Consider the following 16,986-nt stretch of genomic DNA (forward strand, 5'->3'; position numbering starts at 1 on the left):
ACAGAGCTGTACAGCAGGATTCATGGCAGGGTGAGATTGGAAAGGCAGAAATCTTGGCTTGTAAATCCGCCTCACGTCCCTGATTCATCCTGTGCTTGGCCACGACAAGCTTAATGATTTTGTTTTTGAAGTTGACCGTTTCCTAAATGCCTCACCGAACAGTGATTGTCCAATCGTAGCTGAGTAAGTGTACCTATGTACAGTAGGCACGGCCTTTGGCCTTTTTAAAATCCAAAACACTGAGGAAAAGTGTAAGGAATGGCTTAAATGGTGTGTTTATCTCCTTAAAGCTGCAAACTTTAGCATGTCCAGCTAACCAGCTTGCTTCTTACAGAAGCACTGACCCAGTGTTACTTCCAAGACAAAGGAGCTTTTTGGGGGTAATAGCTAACTGTTCCATTTCCACTGCTGGGAAGCTGGTCAATGATGCTGCTATAGATCAGAGTGTAACATTAGCAGCTCTGTCCTTAGTTTTTACTGGATTTGAAGATGTTTGCTCTCCAGCAGCCCCAGCCAAACTTTGCTCCCAAGATAGTGTTATGTTAGCCAAACACTGGCTAGTCCTCATCCTCAGGCCTTTGAGTTGCGGCATTAAAAGTGGAATGTACTGCTTAAAGAATAATAAACAGTTATGTTAGATTTAATGTTTTCTGCCTAAATCCCCACAGCACAGTGCAAGAATAATGCTGCTCTTTTACTTCCATGTCAGCACATGCAGCATTAAACTGGTGAGGACGCTGACTTTTTTTCCAGGACACGTAGCTTTAGCCTCAGTCAACTAGAAACACTGAAAGTCAGTCAGAGCCAGTGTTTGCAGCCAACTCGTGCTGCTAACATTAGCTTTATTAGCTAGCTAGCTGCAGCTGATAATATCTGCTAGCAACACTTGTCATTTCAATATAGCTAGATAGTCACCAGCTAGAATAAGAAGCTTAAATGCTTTTGTGTTTTGAAATCAAGGACCCATTGTTTCAAAAATGACTGAAACATATATAACACACCATGTAAGAATGGAAAGTGTAGCGCCATATTAGCTAAGTTATCCATTTTCATTATAGCAGTTCAAACAGATGGCAGAGGTGCTCACCAAACAGAGAAAAAAATACAAAACCTATTTGTAGTACCAGAACATTTTTGCGTGACTTCAAACAAAAACTGTTATTTTTTGCTTTTGTCAAATTATTTTGCTCCTCGTTTAATTTCCTCCTTCATCTCTGGAAGAGGATTTTCACTCTATCCACTGTCATGTTATCCCTTAAACATTAGTTCAATATGACAACTCCTGTCTTACTACCTCTAATGAGAGTTTTCAAGTGCTAAGTGCCATGAATTATTTATACGTTTGATGAAATCTAATTTGGAAGAAGGAGAGAAAATGTGGCAAGCATGGTGTCAGAATGGAGCTTTTGAAAATGAAAAAGACTTGATGGCCAAAAGATGATGCAAAAATCCTGCAAGTTAAGAAGACGTCACGGTGGCCTTTAGTTGGCAGTAATTCAGCTGCTTTGATTGAAGTTCCAGGTCAGCATGTAAACCCTCATTTCCTCCTCTGTGGATACTTACATACTTAATTATATCTCCATTAGGATCATGCCTGCTGGAGCTCGAGTGCTTTTCGTGACTTATTATACTATTTTGCTTCCAAAGACGACAAGCCGTTGTCTTTTGATTACCATCATTTGCTTTGAGGTGTAATTTTTTCCCATCTTGTATTTAAGCATAAATTATATTTTGTTTATTAAGGTGAGATTATTGTTATTGTTAAAAACAATGCCTAGTTCACTGTAAGCATTAAGCTATTCTTTGTTGTTACTGTGATGCTCAACAGCGAAAAATGTTGGGGATAATGAATAGGCCCACCTCATCTTATTCAAGAATAATTGTGCTCTTGAGGCTAATTGCTATATTCTTCGCAGAATGTTTACTATGTCCGGCCATTACAGAAAACTCATCCAACAGTAATCCCTCTCAAATAGGCTCTGTACCTTAATGGTGCATTAGGAACAAAAGCAAGAGAATTTGTGGTGTTTAATTTGTTCTTTCATTAGAGCAGAGAGCAGAGAGCATACTGTACCCTCCTGCTGCAGAGTTCCATTACGCTCTGATCCAGTCCTGTGATGCTGAGACGACTGCATGGATGTAACAGCGGAAGAAGTGAAGGAGACTTTTGTCTAGTCGAAGCAGCTTTTTGCGGTTGCTCAGTCAGCAGTGTTGTATCACCTGCTGGCAGCAACAGAAGCCCAGATAACTACTGCATTCCTGCTTTTATTTTCACTGAACTCTCTAACTGTAGTGCTGGGCTTGTCACAATGTAAAGAATCACTCATGGTGCCCTGTACAGTGTAGCATCCTGGATAGAGTAAGGAACTAACAGCCAGCTTTATGAGCTCAGCTCTCTGTTGTGCTCAGTGTGTAAAGAATTCTGTCAAAACATGGTGCTTTGTCAGCAGCAAGTAACAGGTGACCGGTGAGAGGAGGACAACGGGACAATAAGCAGCCTCAGTCTAATTGTGATGGTATTATACTTATTGTAAATAATATAATACAAGTTGGACTGTGAATGCAGTCACTGTAAGTTGCATTGGACAAGTGAATGTAGTGTAAGTTTTGAATTTCAGCACCACTAGCATATGTGCAGGTGCATACTCATTTTCTTATGCAACACAGCTACATCTTTTTAAAATACAAACATTTATTTCTTTTCAGTTCTTAGACACAAGATGAGCGGGAACAGCCAATGAGAAATCAGCTACAAGCTCTTACTGAAAGCAGTAATCTGCTTTTAACACATAGCATCAAACATACCAACCCAGTGTTTTATGTGATTGGAAAAATATCACAGAGCATCTCATAACTGCTACGAACAGATTCTGAGGAATCATCCAGCACTGCAAGTATGTACACATATGCGTTTGTGTATTAGTGCTTCACAGAAACTCAGTCTGCAAGCACAGTCTAAAGTCCTCTGAAGCTTATTGAACGACAGTCTGTGTTCTGATGTCTGCTGTCTGCTGTTACTGCAGATTAATGCAACACAGTAGTAGCATTCAACATCCATTTTCTGCATGTGTGGTTGGTGCACTAGTGGTTCCTAACCTTTTGGCCCTGTGACCTTTCCTTATGATTTATGTGGAAAAAGTTTTCAAGATTAGAAGAAAGTCTAAAAATGGTAACATAATTTGGTGGTACTGTTCTTTTAGACCCCCAGCTTGGGAACCCTGGCTTTAAGCAAACCTTCTGACACACAGAAGTTACTGCAGGTGTTTCACATTTTTGACATAGCTCTTATATACAGGATAACGTGGGATGTTTGCATAGCAGCGATGGCCACCATAAAAAGCAATGGAAAGAGCAACACACAGAGAACCTTCATTAAAAGAAGATCCAAGGTGATCTTGTGCAGCAGTGATCGCCTAGCACCAAATTGGATTCAAGAACTGATAAGTGAGAGGATGACATACAGTAGATTTTCCAGTAGAACAAAGCAGGACAAGAAGCCAAGAGGGACAGAATTAAGGCTGTGAGGCGGTCTGAATTAGTTAGTCTTGATTGTGGACAATAATACAGAGACTCTGCCAGGGAACTTGCTCAGCTTGAGTCAACTGAGAGAAAGATTTATGCGCGCATTGTGTTTTGCAGTGTGACTACATGTGCATCCAAAATTCTGCGTTGAGCAATTAGTCATTAGCGGAGCGTGGCTTTGATTTAGCTTCAGAAAATATTAGCATCCTCTCAGACAAACTTCGGCAAGTAATGGAACTCTACTGGCGCTTTACTTGAAGAATTAAAAAGACTCCATTTTATGAAGGCAATTAAGAGCCCTGTAGAAATTTGATGCCGTGCTTTCCAAGCTCTGCAAGTCATGGATGCTTTAGTCCATAACTCATTTATGTCTGACTGCGTCTGTCCTCATAGATGCTTCCACTCTCTCTTGCATTTTATTTCTTTCCCCTCCATGCTTCCTTTCCTCTCTCTTTCTCTCTATTGAGTCTCCATCTCCCTCTCTCTACCCTCCTCGTTCCCCTTCTTTTCTCCATCATTATCATCTCCATCTCCATCACTATCTCGCTCTCTCCATCTGTCTCTTCTTATGAAATAAAACATGAATCCATTATTCATTCATTCAAACATATCTATCATCGCCGCGTGCTGCACTGTGCCCCTTATCTGCAAAGCTTTTTTTCACCACTCATATGGTCCCGTCTGAAAACACCCAACACTGGGGAGTGTTTTTTAGCGGTGCAAGCACTGACAAGAGTGGTTCGTGAGGCAGTAAAAATCCCTTTAGGGGATTCTCCTGTCATAACAATAGCAGTGCCAGCTTAAAATAACAGTAGTTTGTGTGGAGGGTTTATATAAGGCAATAAAACATGGGAACTTGCCAATGCACAGCACATAAATACTGAATAATTTGTGTGGTAAGAAGCAGGTGATGCTTGGAGGGAGGTCATGTTATCGACTGTGTCTTGTATATCTTTTTCATAGCCTCCATACATCTATATTGTTAGAGTTTCATCTCCAGCATGGGGAGAATAAAACAAACACAACTAATAAAGGCAATAGAGCAACAAGCAGGTCCTCCACCAAAAAAAGTCCAATCCTCGTACAATCCTGACCGAGGGACTGATCTCGGCTGAGCACGTCCTCTTTCTTTCCAAGGAATTCTTGGCTGTAGGTCAGCGGTTGTCAGACAGAAAGTTTCCAGGTGAAAAAACAATCTGGCTTTCCTCACCAAGCTCTAAAAGCTGAACATCTGGTAGGTTTTTAGCAACGAAGTGCTCCATCCACTGTCCACTTCCTCATTCCCCAACGTGAACCGGTGCAGCTTTTGCTGTGTAATTAATCTGTTTGCCAGGAAGGTTCATCAAAGGGAACTGCCAATCATGGCGTACCATATCCGACCTAATACAAGCAGACAGCAGGTCACGGCTGCAATAACACATGTCCCTTTGTCTCTGCACAGAATGTTGGAGGATGACCTGAAGATCAGCAGCGATGAGGAAGACGCTGAACAAAAGGTGAGCTCCCTCCACAGTCCGTCCATTCATCCATCTATGCAAATCATCTCTCGCTCCAGCTTTGCCTCCATCTGTCCTCCAGTCATTCATGCATTCAGATACATTATATTCACCTCATCTTTGTACATAGTATGTGGCATTTACTGATTAATCATCTGTCCAGAAATTCACTTCAACCCATCTTTCTTAAAGCATCTATTCACAATTCATTGCTCATCTCATTCAGTTGATCCGTGCATTCAACCACCTTCAAATGGCTTTTATATACGTACCACTTCCATTAGGCATTAAGCCTTTCAGTCACAGGTCAAAGACTGTGTTTTTCCTACTTCCATTTATCTATCTTTTCAGACTAAAGTTAATTGAAAAAATAAGTTATAAAGTTCTTGTTAATTTGAAAAAAAAAAAAAAAAACCTAGAACAGTAATCCAAGCATTCAGTGACAGCAACCTATGGGTTTACAACAGCATCATAACCAACAGATAACAGGGCTGACTCAAGGTAATGTGTAATGGTAATGTGACTTCATAGTGGTCAACAGCACCTGGCATGTGAAAAGTCCAAAGCTACATAAAAATGTGTAACTATTTAGTAAACTCTTCCTCCATTAAGGAGAAAACTTTACTGCACACATGTTGGATATTATTAGACAGCTGACAGGAGAGAGATAACAGGAAGAAAAAGGAGAGAGAGAGGGAGACATGCACCAACGGTCCATGAACGGATGCTAATGCTGCAGTTGATGGTCGGTGTCTGAACCCTCAGACCACCAGGGCACCTCGAGCCATTGATTGACAGGTGGCATGACCAGGTCATGTGCAAGCTTTACCTAAACACTAGGCAGAACACCAGCTTTCTGTTCTGCTGTGACTGAATGGGCTGACAGGTAAATATATGGAAAGAAGAGTAATGGCACAAGCACATATATAAAATCTTCCTTTTGCTATTTCCCATGCATGACACAGTGTTTCACATGCAAATGGCGTATGTTAGGTTATGAAGCACAGAAACTGAAGAAGAGTTTTTTACGGTCAGCATGCTCATCCGTAGATGAGCTTTCCTGACAGCGTAATTGTAAAGTGTCCCCACTTAGAAAGGCTTTAGAAACTTTAAAATCTCAGCAGGCTTGTACAAGTGTTTGTGTTTCTTTGAATTTTGTCCCGAAACGTTGACCAGTGCGACACAAGATGGATTTTCCTCAGATGTCATGGAATTCAAGGCCCTTCAAGGACTTTTTGCTTACAAGGTGGATTAACTGCATCTACTGGTGAAGTTCATGTGATATGACTGAAAGCTCCAGAACAGCCGGACGTTTCAATTAAAAGGATAATTAAATTTACAGTTAATAATTCTTTCATTATTCTGGCATTTAATGGAGAAATGATGTTTGGATTTTAAAACGGAACAATTCAATTTGAAGAGGTTTCACATTAAGCTTTTGTTAGTTAGTTTGCCAATGTGTCAGCCTGTTCAGTTCATTTGTTTCCAGCTTTAACATTCACATCGTCCACTCTGTGATCGTTTTGAATTGATGCGTGTGAAGACGTGTAAGCAGTGTGCCACGTACTGGTTCCCTGAAGTCCAGTCCACTGAGTAATAGATGGAGCTCCCACACTTCTCCTTCTTTTAATGCTTTTTGTGTTATTATTTTTTTACTTTAACTTTGGTAAAGCATCATTTAAATGCAAATTGAATTCATCAAGTTGTAATAGCTTTTTTAAATTGATCAAATTAGTCATTAATTCGAATTAAACATGCTGAAAGTCTGTAGTTATTCAGGTGGCACACTTCAGGCTCCAGGCTAATAAAAACATATAGTGGTAATTTCAGGTCAAAATGTCAAACTTTGAAAGGCCTTAGCTGCCCCATCACTGGTCTGATACTCACAAACGCTGGAGGGATTATGCATCATGTCGATCTCTATCCAAAAGAAGTGTTTCTGCACGTTTAGCTAAGGGTCTGCTGACTGGAGCAGTTGTCACATGAGCGATGCAGTTGTCCTGCTCCGTTGTCTTGTTGTTCTGTATGAAAATTGGCATGGTGGCCCTCTCTCCTCTCATCACCATCATCATGCACTAATGATGCCAGAGATCAGTTCAAAGCAGTCAGTGGGGGTCGTGCTGCTGCCCCCTCCCCTACTGCGCTGACTGATACCAGCGCTCATCAAAGAGTGCATGAGATATTTTCTGTTAATGAAAAGATACCAATTCCTCGCTTCCCCTTTTAACTGGCCGTCTGATTGTATAATTACCGTGATGTTAGATATTATAATTATAGATGATGGCAGGTCATTTATAGTGGTTTTAGTTATTCTAATTATGCTGAAAGTAGAGCTGTTAATTACAGATAGTGTGCATTCAGAATTGTAGCAAGTGGCTTCCTTAATCATAGGGGTTACATATGATTACTCTTAGTATTAAAAGGAATAGACAGGATGAAATAGGCTACAATTAATTCCTGTTCTTTGTCTGTCTCTCTATATCTCACTTTTGTGTCTGAAATGCAACTTCATTTTTTCTCTCGCTCAGTTTCCTGCTGTATCACAAAGCCTTGATCTCACCTTATTAAGACACTGTTAAACACTGAAATACTTTTGATGACTCATCTTAACTTCGAATTAAATGTGATTTGGGCCCATCGGATCAAACTGCACCTGACCGTCATCTAGTGGGTCGTGGTCAGTAGCAGAGCAGGAGGTCAGTTGGTCACATTTTTGTTTACATTTTCACGTAACGGAGGTTTAATCTATACGTCTCTCCATTATCTCCTGGTCTAGCAGCGCAGGTGAGGGAGGCGTGGGCGGAGGTGAAAAGTCCTCTACAGCTCTTATTTTGCTACCTCCACTCAACCGTACTCACTTTAAAGCCGTCCAATCAAATCTGAAGGATTCATTCAAATCCCTTTCATAACTATATGCCTCCCACATAATCTGTTTCACTCGCAAATGCATCACATTAGAGGAGATAAGACACTCTAACATCTGTCAGATCTGTCTGATTTTAAAGGAAAACAAAGTTCTCATCAATGTAACTTTTACCTGCTTATAGCAGTCATGCACCCTCGTGGTTTTCCTGTGTAATGAGAGATTATTACTGAGATTATTTTTGGTTTTACCTTCAAATAAAGTGGTAACTCATTTGGTAAAATTTGGTTTGCAGCCTGCCTGAACATCTGACGAAAACATTCTGCACCAAGCTTTGTTTCCCAGCACGTAACACCACAAATTAAGATAACCTGGAGATCTAGACACAAATATCTTACCATTACATCACTTTGCTACTCAATCCATGAGCTAACAGCCATGTGTGGTTTCATGTGATGGATTTAGCTAGTGGCAGCAAATCAAATATGATTGGATAAATGTATGTAAAGACCCCCACGTTCAAGATGAGTCACCAAAAATATTTCAATATTTTGCAGAAAGGAAGATAAACATTGATTAAAAACAGTCAGAAGTCGTTTTTTTTTTTCGTTTGCTTGTTTTTTTTGTTTTGTTTTTTTTAAATATACTAAATACATGAGAGTGATAGCTGATAACAGAACAACAGAGATAGTTGAACAATGAGCACAGGGATGAGGGATTGGAGCTTGAGACATGTATTTTCTGTATTTCACTGTGTCTTCTGTGGGGAAAAAGTTGAACAATGCATGTGCCATTTAATATTGTTCACAATAATATCGATATAAATTAAAAAACACCATCACACACAGCAACAACAAAGATGGCTGAGAGCGAAGGTAACATTGCTCCTGGCTCTACAGTGGAGGAAACTTGAGTTTGGTTATAAAAGCTCAGCTGTGCAACCAACCATCGTAATCTGGAAGAAGGAAAGGGGGCAGCACAACAAACGTATTTCACCACCTCAATCAGGAGCACCTGGTTAAGTATGAGGAGAGCTCAGCAGTTACTGAGAGCTGGAAACAAAGCAGACAAACTACATTTGGCTCGGAGCATCCCCGAATCTTTGGCCTCATCAAGAATATCATTATCACACAAATACCCTGAAATATCATATTGTTCTTGGCCGTGTCACCCACCTCTATGTTGAACCTTTCTTGGTAATTGTCTACCACACATTCTGTCTCTGTACTTTTATCTTGTCGTGAATCCCCTTCTCTTTGGATGACTGTGCAGACAGACACGGGGAGTGATCAAAATAAACAGAGAGGAAAGTGAGAAAGAAAGAAAAGAGAAAAGTTATCGAGACAGAGAGAGAGAGAGAGAGACGTAGACAGATGAGACTGATAACGATGCAGACAGGAGGCGAAGATAAAGAGAGGGAAAGACGGAAAGAAAACAAGAAGACAGCGAGAGACAAAGAGAGTGAGAGCGACGGAGAGAGAGAAAGGCTGAGATGAATTCAGTGGCATTTTTCTGTGCATGCTGTTAACAGGCTTATAGCAAATGAGTGCATGGTGTATTATCAAGCTTTTATAGCCTGAAGTAAAACACAACACACACACACATTCTTAATCAAATACACAGACGCGCATGTATTACACACATGCATCCAAACGCACATAGAAGCACATACAATGGACTCGCCGATTTATATTCACAAGCATTTACGCCAGCAAGCACATAAATAAAAACACATGCTGACAGTCTCTCTCTCTCTCTCTCTCTCTTTCTCTCTCTCTCACACACACACACACACACACACACACACACGCACACACACTGTCATTAGTATGCTGTGGCACAGTGCTGTGAGGGCAGCAGAGGAGTATGATGAATATGTTTTTGGCACGGAGCAAAGAGACGGAGGAGAGGAGGGAATTGAAAGAAAGAGCAGAGGAAGGAGGGATGGAGGAGAGAGGGAAAAGAGGAGAGGAAATGAGAGATAGTAGGAAAGAGAGAGATGTTCCTAATGACTTTAGAAACTGACGGAAAAACAGCAACCCAATTACCGCTGCAGGACTTTCTTTTGTCTCTCTATCTCCCCGCAATTCTCTCTTTTCTCTCCGCGAGCCTGTGATGACAGATCACCTCGGTCAGAGCAAAGTCAAGCTTAAAAAGCTCTGTCTTTATATAAAAATACAGTTGCAGCTGGCAAAAAAATGTCCGGCACACTGGGGATCATGGTCGTGTCTACTACGCAATGCTTCACAGTCAGCTGGGTGAATATATTTCAACAGGATTTCTGAGGTGTTTCCACATGTGCAGCACATGGACCCTTTTGTAACATAAAACATTAAACTGGAGAAACCGTCACAGGAGATCAGTTTCGCCTGTGTAGCCCTCGGACCAATCTACGGGGAGAATTAATCCCATAGAAATAAACAGCCCAGGAAATCAGTCAGCGGAGGTGGTAGGTAGACATTGATCAGTCTGTCTGGTCAATACCAACTTTAAGCTAACTTCAGCTTGATGCCGACTCTGTTGTCCTTTACAGCAGACATTTTGACCAGAGTGGCAAAAGCACAGGCGTTATAAATAACATGGCTTCGTTCTGGTCATGTGTCCCAGTAAATGACAACATGAGGACCCCGAAACCAAAGCAGCCCAATGGAATTCAGCCATAATTGTTTTTCTTATTCAAACCTGCGCTTTTCTTACTGCGTCATGTCGAAGTGTGAATGTATGTCTGCGGGAGATTATCAAACTAACCTGACCCTGCTGTCTGATCTGCTAATGGATGGATTTAGCTGTTTGTTTACATTCCCTAACATTTCCAGACGCCGCTATGTGCTGCTTTGATTCATTGCCGCAAAGCGAACGTACGATGTGATCAATCAGTCAATTGCTACTGAGCTGAATCAGACAGATTCTGAAGCTTCTCATGTCGTTATCAAATCAGTGACGAGATGCCACTTAAACAGCAGCCTCGCTTCCTCATTAGATATGTGGCATTTTCTGTGTGATATAGAACTTCATGTGACTAATATTATATTTCATAAAAATGTAATAATCCCCCCCCAACAAGAGTGGAGCAGCTCTTTGTTTTAGGTGAGGCACCGCCACTGAAAACTGTAAAAATAATATATTAATGATTGGCTGTGGAGTTTTTGACCACTAGTAGTGCTATGGAGCAATGTCTTCATAAGTCGGTCCTCATTTTGTTTATCTTGTGCATTCACATTAGAATGCATTTAGATGCAGTAAGTAAATATTTACTCAAGCACAGCAATAGTTACTGGTTACTTTTTAAGCAAAAAATCTGAATATTTCTTCCACCACTGCATTTAAGAGCTTGCAGGCGAGTCGATAAACACTCTGATACTGATGGTTTTACTTCATTCCTGTAATTAGTAGGTGACGGTGGTCATGCAGGAAAAAGACCTGGAGAAGAATACTATGTAAACTATGCAGGGCCAGATTTTCCACAATATCAGAGTACAATGTTTTATCAAGGAGGAAATACATTCAGCACGTTTGTTGTCAGGCCGTCAGGATACACACAGTGCGTTTCACTGAGAGACACTGGTCGTAAACAGAACAATTCATCTAAACATGTGGAATCTGCATCTGCTGAAAATGGTCACGAGTGAGTGAGTCTGACTTTTCACCCCTTCAATGGCAACTTACCACTAAGCATCTGAAGCGTATAGTTATAGAGGGACCTCAAATCACAGTTTGGGTTGGTTTAAATGTGCAGTCACAAACAGTGTTTTATAAATAAAGAAAAAGAGAAGCTCTGAATTTTTGGAAGAATTCTACTTTTAATTCTCTGCTGTGCTGCTTTTCACACAGTTTGCTTTTTCTGCAAGGAAGCTGCTCTGATGCTTTATGTGTGTCTTATCATTTGTATTTCATTACTGGTGAGCTAATGATAGGTCAAGCTTTGCACCTCAGAACACAGCTCAGGTTGTGTCCGGTGGCACCACCCCTGTACATACACAGTTAGATAAACTCTAACGCACAGTCTTCTGCAGCACACGGTACATTGAAAAAGAAAGCAAAGTGCACTGGCTGCTAACCGACCTTGAAGTAGAGATAACTTGCAACACACAGTCAGAGCAAACCACAGTGTGTGAGATATAGAAAGGCGTTGATCAATAAGTTTGAAAGGTTACTGAGTAAATGGAAGGGGTGAGAGTTACTGCATGGGCTTAAAGGCAGGTGAGCAAATAGAGAAATCTCTTATCTTGGTTGACATGTGAGAGAAGAAAACATTTTGTGTGTTAGCTACTGCACATGATCAGTATTACATGTGTCACACTAAGTCATGAAATAGGGATGAGCGATTGTTTATCTAATCATGCATGAATATGCAATTTGGCTCTAAAAGATTAAAGATATGCCTTCAGTTCTAAAGACTAATATTATTTCTGTACACAGTGAACTAGCTGTGTTAAATCCAAGTGGCAGCCGATGGAAAGATGCTAAAATTCGGGGATGGAGAGGCTCTTTGTTTTGCACTAGTGAAAATCCAGTAGCTGCTGTGTTTTCAGCAGTGCAACGTCTGCGCAAGAGTTGCATCAGAAATTTCAGGATTTTGTTCAGGTGTTAGAAATGCTATATGAGGTCTCTCACGCAAAGTAGAGCGACGCCGTATAGACAAGCGAAGAATTCATTGTTCAGTTGCTGTTCAAGATGGTGCGGGGGTGTTTAAAGCCTGGTTAAAACTGTATCACCAGGCCTGATGTGCAATTCTGTGATGTCTTGCACCCGCATGAGAAAGAAGGGAGAAGTGGGATTTTACAAATAAACATAAATCATACACAGAGCCCTTTATGTCTCTAAAGCTTTAAGGTTTAAATTGTCTTGCTTTCGGTAAAACAGCTTGTCCTCTTTGTCAGGAACAATACTTACAGCCGCGTTGTAACCGAAGAGATGGTGTGAATAAATACCGGTCGGATTGTTCTTTATTTAAATCCAAGTAAAGCCACCAGCTAGCTAAATATATTCACACATAGATCCTCTCCATGAGCCCTGCAAGTCTCCCAAAGCCAAAGATCTGAGGAGGTTTGTTGTTCTAGCCTGCAGCTACACATCGATCTATCAGAAACTTCACTGGTCCAGTTAATCACCTTATTCCTAGAGAGGGAGAGGGAGAGACAACAAGCCAGAGGCGAGAAAAGGTCCTCTTTTTGTTTGAGTAATTCATTTTAATTGCTGGGTTTCAGTGCTTGACGATGAATTAATGGCTGATATTTTCAGAAATTGAGTTTAGTGTTTTTGTTTTGTTATTGCAATTGATGTAGTCATGTACAAAATTGACTCTGAGTTGACAGGGGGAGGAAAAGAGGGTGAGAGGAGAGAGGGGAGGGAGGAAAGGCTTCACTGGCAAACCTAATCACCCCATTCTTTTACTGGAAGGAGGGGAAGTATGAATAGAAATAAAGGAGTGAACAGAGGCTCGGGTGAAGGAAGAGGGCACGGAGGAAACAAGGGAAGGAGGGGATGAAAGAAGAGGAGATAAAGAGGAAAGAGAGGGGTTTTTTTTCTCGTTTTAATGACAAGAAAACCTCTTTTTTTCTTAGAAGAGCCAGGAAGAGAAAGAGGGCAGAAGAATAGAAAGGGTCAGAGGAGCGAAGGTCTAAGTGGATGAAAGGGAAAAGCTGGATATTGTCTTCAGTTTGTACCAGTTAGTTCAGTCTAGAATTTATTCTGTAGTTTTTATCTCATGTAAAGACTATGTAGATAAAGAATATGTTGTTTTGTTATTATTATTATTATTATTATTATTATTATTATTATTATTATTATTATTATTATTATTATTTGTTGTTGTTGTTGTTGTTAGTCATTTTCCTCTAAATACTGTGACTTTCTTTTTGAATTATTCAGACTTTTTTCTTGAAATTACATATAAATAACAGTGGCCCTAATCCTCAATAACACGTCACATTTACCGCTGATGAGCACTGAAACTGATGAACACCCAGAAGCAAGCAGATGGCTCAGTAATTGACTGTGTCACACTTTACCAGCAGTAGTAGTAGCAAAAGTATTAAAAACAGCAGTAGCAGTATTATTTGTCTATCTGCAGTGTTATTAAATATCTAGAATGTGGACGTGTAGAAAACTGTGCATATGGAACATAATTTCTTTCAAGTGTAATAATGCTGTACCACAAATTCCACAAAATGTTCTTTTTCTTTGAATGCATTTTGCTGCTACACATGCATCCTGTTATATGTGTGTACCCTTGAATTGAATATATGAACATAACTTGCGGTTTCTATGCCTGTGTATTGGCAGGTTTCTGACAAGCCCAAAGCCAGAGGCACGGCCCTGAGGTAAGACAAAAAAACCACACTCTGTTGTAACGCTGTGATTTATTTATCTCAATGGCATATTTATTGTGGTACAACCAAATGGAGCAAAGTTAGCCACACTTTGTATGTACCGGCTAGTTAGATGGTTTGTTACATGCTGTTTGGGTGAGAGAAACACAATCTAGGCCTAGTCTGCATTAAGACAGTTAGCTGAAGCGTCCTCCCACTGGTGGTCAGTGTGCCTTTGGCAGAGTATATCAAGACAACACAGTGTGTGGTCGGCATCAACCAAACAGCAAGCTATAAATAAATGCTTTTTGCCCTGAAGACATACATTTGAGGCAGCCGCGGTCAGTGTTGGATGATTCCCCGGCCTTTTTTTCTGTAGCTGTTCTTGTTGAGGTCAAAGAGGTCAGTGCGACTGTGGAACGTGCCACAGCCAGCAACATAACACTCAGTGGGCGCGTGCAGAGCTATTATTTTCCCAAACGTCACCTTTAATCTTAAAGATGTCGACGCTTAGGCTGCTGGATGCTGTTTAAGTGTCTGAGTGCGGATCAAAGATTCTTTCGAGCATTAGTAATGTTTGAAGGTTACTGCACATACGACCACTATCTGGAGGTGCAGCGGCTCTAATTCACTGAAGCATCTGTGATGGCAGGTGCCCACTTGATAACCCCAGTCGCCAGCCTGCACTCACACACTCAAGTCTGTACCATTTGAAATTAGGCAGCAGATGTCCTCTGTGCTCACTATGTGTAGGTTAGTGCATAAATCTTTTCGCATCTAAACGGGGCTTCTGCATGCTCACCAGGGATTATGGTTCAAAGGATGAAACAGAAGATCCTGTGTATCATCAGACATACTGTATATATACACATAATCGTACAACTTCACTGAGTAAGGTTTGCTTAGCCCTTTTTTTTGCTGGGTGGTGTCTCATTGTGGCTTAATACAAACACAAACATTTGACGTTCATCCAAACAGACAGCATATGGTGAACATATGGGTGAATATCAAGGTGGCGTGTTGTTGAAATAAAAAGCTTTACTCTGGCTGCGATATTGGATTTTATTAAACTTGCCTGCAAGAACCCTCGTCTTTCCTGTTGCTTTGGGATACATTGTTGTACTTGTGTACAGTTTGCAGGTACTTTACATGACTAGTTCCATTTTAAGTTACTTTCTACTTCTAGCGTTTCACTTCTCAGCCTATTGTATTTATTTGGCAGCTTGCAGGTTACCTTGCAGATTCAATTTGAATATGCAAAGCTTGTCACATTTAACAAAATATGAAGCACTTTTACAGACTGAACAGCAACATCAGCTGCATCATTAAAATGCTGTTTAAATTATAATGCATCTATAATGAAAATCCAATAATATATATAACAGTGTAATACTGCATAATGATTACTTTTATACTTGATGCTTTCAAGATATGTTGCAGATACTCTGTCCGTACTTTCTATGCGTGAATGTTATTTGTATTGAAATATTTTTACAACTTGGCTTTTTGCATAAACTAGTATTACTTACATCTGGCCACAGAGGGGCCAGGGTTAACGCAATGTTGACGTACTGTACCTTATAGTGCTGCCTTTTACACATCCAGGAGTAACATTAGCCTTCATTTGGAGTCATGTTTCTGTCCATTTAAAGCGATTTGCACCCGTTTCGGGAATGAGAGCAGGTACAGTATAGCACAGTTAGCTTATCAAAGCTCAAAGCTATCAAAGCTGCTAAAAACAGCTGCCTGCCAAAACATTGAGCCAGAAGACACAAACATGTTTTATCTGTTATCTGTATTAAAAATATTTAAATACTGATTTTAGCAGCTTTAACTAAACCATCTGAGTACGTCTTTCACCACTGCTTCCAGTATGTGTGTGTAAAGTTCAGTTCACCCGGTCTAGTTAAGGTTAACACAAGCCTAAATTCACTGCCACTCTTTAAAGTTTGACCATCCACAGCAAAGACTAAATGAAAGACGGAAGAGGTGCATGCACAGCAGAGTAAACAACCTCAACTTGATTTGATGGTGAACCTAAAATATTGGACTACATCTGGCAGTGAGCAGCAGAGCAGAAAATGCTTAAGAACATCAGGATCAATGAGAGCATCGCTCACCTGCTTTTGTCATTTCAAGTGGAATGTGAGGCAGAAAACTTTATCCTTGTAAATCTCTCCAGCAGGGGGGCTGCAGCTGCTGCAGTGCATGCTGCTTTCACAGTATTGGCTGCAGTGACTTCGGTTCATTACCTAGAATTCACATAGTGTGATGTCAGTACAGGTTTGGAAAATGTTATGAAAAATACTAAAACCTCGAAGGCTCGGCCACCTTCGAAAAGCAGGCAGTGCTTGTTTGTTGAGAGTCCATATTATTCAATGTTATTTTTTATACTGACGCCAGAATCTCATTTAAGCAAATAGGCTGAATCTACAGCATCTAATTTATGGGACAACACATGGAGTTCCCTTGCTGCCTCCAGTTTGAAATATAGACTACGATAAATCTCACAGGCTGGAGACAATGTAGACAAACAATTATTTATTCAAACTTTTCTTGTCATTTCTGAAAGTGATGAAGTCTATTTCCATTTTCCACAGTTACATTCTGTGCGGGCTGCACATTGTGGTACGTTATTGTCTTCCCGCAACATCTTGGAGGAACATGTCAACTAATTAATCATTAGAAAAAAAAAAATGTTAGTTGCATTTGTAACATCACAGAACATTGGAGAGAATTCATGTAAACAGCTGATTTTGGCGCTGAGATCAATTTTTCATAAGTTCATCTTTTG

The 16,986-nt window shown here is 40.5% G+C and overlaps 1 protein-coding gene across 3 annotated transcripts in view; it reads left to right on the top strand.

Annotated features, from left to right (window-relative positions):
* aff2 (AF4/FMR2 family, member 2) overlaps positions 1–16,986 on the top strand; it is a 133,424-nt gene that overhangs the window by 81,957 nt on the left and 34,481 nt on the right. For all 3 annotated transcript variants that reach the window (XM_076738567.1, XM_076738566.1, XM_076738568.1), the window contains 2 exons: positions 4,964–5,018; positions 14,167–14,204. In XM_076738567.1, coding sequence (XP_076594682.1) covers positions 4,964–5,018; positions 14,167–14,204 — 93 coding nt within the window. The remainder of the gene's footprint in view (positions 1–4,963; positions 5,019–14,166; positions 14,205–16,986) is intronic.

This window comes from Chaetodon auriga, chromosome 9 (assembly GCF_051107435.1).
Source record: "Chaetodon auriga isolate fChaAug3 chromosome 9, fChaAug3.hap1, whole genome shotgun sequence".
Lineage (NCBI taxonomy): Eukaryota > Metazoa > Chordata > Actinopteri > Chaetodontiformes > Chaetodontidae > Chaetodon > Chaetodon auriga.